Source organism: Portunus trituberculatus, chromosome 48 (genome assembly GCF_017591435.1).
Source record: "Portunus trituberculatus isolate SZX2019 chromosome 48, ASM1759143v1, whole genome shotgun sequence".
In the NCBI taxonomy this organism is placed as follows: Eukaryota; Metazoa; Arthropoda; class Malacostraca; order Decapoda; family Portunidae; genus Portunus; species Portunus trituberculatus.
The window spans coordinates 24,642,419-24,647,418 of NC_059302.1; the positions used below are offsets into that span (position 1 = coordinate 24,642,419).

The window sequence follows — 5,000 nt, forward strand, 5'->3', positions numbered from 1 at the left end:
ATAGTCTCATTTTGATATCTTCGGCCTCTACAAATAAGTTTGAAAATTATAGTATGAAAAGTTTTTGTTTTAGTTAAGTTGTAATACTTCAAGATCTCAACAACTATCCTGAATATTAATTTGATGCTATTATATTAGGGAATGCACAAAGTAATATACTAGGAGGCATTCTACTACAAAATAATGAAGAGATTTTTTATTGCCTTATGATTTTTGAGATTTTACTCATTGAATTTTCGTTGGAAATCCCAAGCTCACCCAAGCCAAAGTGTGCTTATTGTAGCCTTTAGCGAACTTGTGAGGAGCATGAGAGAGAAAGCCCACTTCTCGTTAGGAGGCTATTCCGTTAGGGTAGATTTTGGCTTAAATGTCCTCATCGCAAAGCGGCAGGTTGAAGATTGTTAAATCTTTTAGGAGATCGAAGAGGAAGCTTCTTTGTTAAGTTATTTACGACCATTTGCGACGGAAATCACTGTCAGAATCATGCCAAATGCATCAAAGTCTGTAAAAAATTGTGTTATTTAGATGCAGGTGCATTGTGAAGTGAGATTCACTCTCAGGATACAGGAAATGGCAGGTTTTTAGTGGACAGACATTGGTAATTTCAGCCAACTGATGGCTTTGGTGATAAATGATGTTACGATCATTTTATGAGATCATCTTATTATGAATAATCTTGGTCTGTGGTTGCAGCTGGTACGAGCACAACCATACAAATTGCACACTGCCTCTTGAAACCAAGACCCTCATGGAATTTTATGGAAGCAGTATTGGTATTTTCAATGGCAACGATTGCAAAGATGCTCTCCTGCAGCATCTGACGGGCCAGGGCCAAGGTAGCGGTGCTTGCCAAGCCTCTGCGACGATAGTGCGGCAGTGTGTAAGTGTTGCCCATCCATCCATTTTTGGTTGTGCGAACCCATGACACTAGTGTTTCTTTTGCCGCCTCCTGTGGTGACCCTGTACTGTCAGTGAGGCTGTGCTTTCGGATAGCGATGGACGGGAAGTGGACGATATCATGCCTAACATTGTCCTCAGAGCTGAGGAAGTTGGATTCCCAGTTTGTCCAAACCACAGATGCCTCATCCTCCTTCAGTTTGGACATGTGGTATGCTGGAGGCAGCCTGCAACAGTGAACAACTTTTTTTTTATATGCAAGAGGGGAAAACTGGTCAAGGGCAACAAAAATGATTAAACAGAAATACCTACTTAGATGCCAGTCCCAGAATATTGCCAAGATAGTTAATCAAAAGAATAGGGTAAGTGTCTTGAAACCTCACTATTAAATGACTTCAGGTCATAGGTAGATGAAAGCACAGAAGAAGGTAGGGAGTCCCAGAGTTTAGCATAGAAAGAGATGAATGATTGACATTATACGAGTTAGACAATAGAAGTGAGAGAAAGAAGAAAGTTTTGTGCAGCGAGGCCAAGGGAGGAGGGGAAGCATGCAGTTAGCAAAGATCAGAAGAGCAGTTGGCATGAAAATTGCGGTAGAAGATAGGAAGAGATGTAACATCATGCAGTAAGAAAGAAGCTCAAGGCAATCTGTCAGAGAAGAATTGATGAAAAAAAAAAAAAATAAATAAATAAATAAAATAAAATAAAAATGATTCCACCCTAAAAAAAAAAAAAAAAAAATAAAATAAAATAAAATAAAAATGATTCCACCCTATCCGAGAAAGTAATATGAAAGGACCCCTCACCGTACATGCAAAGAATTATCCATTCGTAGGCAGATAAGGTCCCTATGGAAAGCTAGCAGTTGGGGGAGTGAGAAAACCGGTGGAGACGGCTCAGAATGCTTGACTTCATAAAAGCTGTTTTAGCAAGAGATAAGATTCACATCTTATCTCTTGCTAAAACAGCTTCTATGAAGTTATAAACATTCTGAGCCGTCTCCACCGGTTTTCTCACTCCCATACTTTGATAAATGTCAATAGGAGAGTACCCAAACTGTCACATTTTCATGTTCGCAGGTTGGTTTGATTCAGGAGTGGATCAGCATCGTCTCGCGATACAGAGCAGTCGTCTCTAAACACTGTATTACTATGTATCTATTGATATACCATGCTTTTACTCCTTCCAGTACTTTTCTGTTCTTTTTCTACTATGGTATTTCTTTATAGTTACTTGAGTTTTTACGACTAACATCATAATATAGAGCAAAACATAATTGTCTGGTGTACCAAGATCTTTCATTTCTAGAGATTTAAATACAGCACAGAACCTTAACTGGCATTTCACCTCGCTTCTGCGCAGGTTAATTCTTCACAAGGAATGAGTTTGTTCGGTTTTCTTTATGAGAAAAAAAGAAAATTAGCGGCCGAAACAGAAATAGTCCGAGGGTGCTGTAGTGTTTTCATCACCGTGTTCCTAAGCTGTCTTGCCATAGCCTGAACATGGTATTCAGTTCAGTTCAGTTGATAGGCGGAAGTGTAGCCTGGATATCGGCACTTCCTGATGTGTTTTGGTTTGGGTTTTGTCTGGGTCTGTAGCTGTAATTATTATTTAAACTTACTTTGTGTTCTCTTATTTTCCAAAAATCATATATTATTTCTTTATTTTCTTCTATACTAGATTTTTCAAAAAGTAATTTTCCAATGAGGTGTTCTTCATTTTTTGGGTAAGGACGTTGCCAATTGGGGTGTTTGGATCTTTCATTGGTGTAGGCTGGACAATGTAGGAAGAAATGTTTTTGCCTTTAGACTATAGATCAGGGTTCTCAACCTTTTTCTCGTTAACAACCCTCTGAGTTATAAGACCATCTACCCGAACCCCCAGTAATTTGTCATCGAACAGAATGTTAATGTAGTGACTGACACTAACTCAATAGGCAAAGGTATTCTGCAAAGTATGTATTATTAAATCAGCCATCTAAGTACCCCTGGAAATCTTCTTGCGAACCCCAGATTGAGAACCCCTGCTTTAGATAAACAAGATATTAAAATTAAAACAATATGGCAGTAGTTTGAGGGATTGAAACGGCCTCTCTTTTTAGGAATAGGCTAGATGGAAAACATAATTGTAAAAAAAAAAAAAAAAAAAAAAAAATTAATCGGTGGCTTGAAATCATCAGGAGGAGGAAAGGGAGGGACAAACCTAGAATTATTCAAGGTAGAGTTGTTAGCAGAATTTTGGGAGAAGAGTTCAGCTTTTAGATACAGATGTGATGGCAGTGGTGCCATCAGGATGAAGTAAAGGAGGGAAAGACGGGAAAAGTAAAGATATTGGAGATGATTTTGGCCAAATGCTAGAAGTCCCAATGGGAGTTGGATTTTGAAAGATTTTGACATTTTCTATTAATGAAGGAGTGTTTGGTAAGTTAAAGAATTAACAGACTTGGCATGATTCCAGGAAGAAATATGAAATGCATGGGATTGAAGTGATGAAGGTTCTAGTACCTTTTGTGGGCAACCTCTCTATCAAGTATAGCGCGAGAACAGATTGTGTTAAACCATGGTTAGAAAGGTTTAGAATGAGATAAAGAATGAGGATTATATGTCTCCATGCTAGATATTATCACCTTTTATCCACACAGCACACAGAGGTGGATCCCTGACATGGAAGCAGTAGTCATTTCAAGGAATATCAGCATAATACCTATTTCAGATAGCCCAGCTGGGAACTTGTGAAATGCCAGAGGCACGTCTGCTTTGGGGGATCCTGAGGATGAATTGGAGAAATAGGACAAGATACAAATAAGAGATTGTGATTATAGAAGTGCAACAGAGGAGATAGAGTAACAGCTTAAACAAAAGAATTAGAAGCTAGGAAAATATAAGACAATCATAAATACAAGTAGGGTATTGCATTAGTTCACCAGGATGATCAGTGAAAGGAGAGGAAAGCCAAAGCTTGTGGTGAATATTGAAGTCTCTAAGAACGGAGATCTTCACAAAAGTATAAAGAAACGGAATGTGCTCCATTTTTTAAGTTAATTAGTCAAAAATTTCTTATAGTCAGAGGAGTTAAGTGAGAGGTAGATAAATTTAGTTAGATGGTGGAAAACTTGTAAGATTCAAGAGCATTTTCATTGCGCACATCCACCTTTGAAAAGAAAATGAGGATGGATAAAGTAGGAGGGAACAGAAAAGGGATTACTGTCAGTTGCCTCAGACTTCTGTGTATCAGTGAGGAAAAGAGGTGAGGTTTAGTCGAAGAGAGATGGTGTTCTACGGATTGAAAATTAGATCCAAGACTGCGAATGTTGCAGAAGTAAATGAAGAAAATGTGAGGGGAATGTGGAGATATTTAGGGTTGATACTGGAAGAGCAGTCCGACCGCTGGGCATTTATGGTTCCCTCCCCAGAGGGGTATTCTGAGGCTGGTGTAGGAGTTGCCATTAAAAAAAAAAAAAAATAAATAAAAAAAAAAATAATAATAATAATGATGGTTGTGTGTTGTTAGGTGTATGTAATTTTGTGTGAAAGAGAAGAGTTATCTTGAGAGAGCAGGCTGTGACTGTCCTCTTGAGTTGTGCGAGACAAAGGAAAACGTTCATCGAGGTCACAGCTAGTTTTAATGTTAAGTTCACAAGATCTTGTTAGGGTACGAATTGTACATAATTATTTTCTTGTTTCTTGACATAAGGCCGTGAGAACGGGGCTGATGTCAGCCAGACGTCCCTATAAGTTCACGTTCTTTTTTCCCCCGCATGCAGCTTCAACAGGGGACCATGCTCTGGTCAACATCCAGTCTCACAGGCTCAGTTATGGGAATATCTAGTTGTTCGAGTACATATATGTTATTATAACTAAGTATAATAACATAGACATATATACGTTTGATATTAGCATATATTCTACTTCTTACATTTATAATTAGATAAGAAACAAGAAAATAATTATTTACAATTCATACCCTAACAATCTCACCGGGACTAAATTCTCATTTCAACAGATAACTACTGCCTCCTACTACCTAATGAACAGCGCCAGTGGGTTGGGATTCAGAATACTGTCCAACAAAATACAGTCATCGACGGAGCATACCTCTGTTCA

The 5,000-nt window shown here is 38.3% G+C and overlaps 2 protein-coding genes across 2 annotated transcripts in view; both read right to left on the reverse strand.

The window, feature by feature from the left end:
• Positions 1-181: 181 nt before the first annotated feature.
• On the reverse strand, positions 182-3,926 carry LOC123498469. Its single transcript, XM_045245571.1, has 3 exons — positions 3,821-3,926; positions 3,537-3,663; positions 182-1,124 (listed from the first exon to the last, which is right to left on the reverse strand). The coding sequence occupies exons 1-3, from the start codon at positions 3,924-3,926 to the stop codon at positions 665-667; spliced, it is 693 nt and encodes a 230-aa protein (XP_045101506.1). The 3' UTR covers positions 182-664.
• A 532-nt stretch (positions 3,927-4,458) lies between these two features.
• The window catches only part of LOC123498755, a 1,569-nt gene continuing 1,027 nt past the window's right edge, over positions 4,459-5,000 (reverse strand). Inside the window, exon 4 of the mRNA XM_045246161.1 lies at positions 4,459-5,000. This exon is cut by the window's right edge and continues 106 nt beyond it. The gene's annotated coding sequence lies outside the window, so the exon portion shown is untranslated.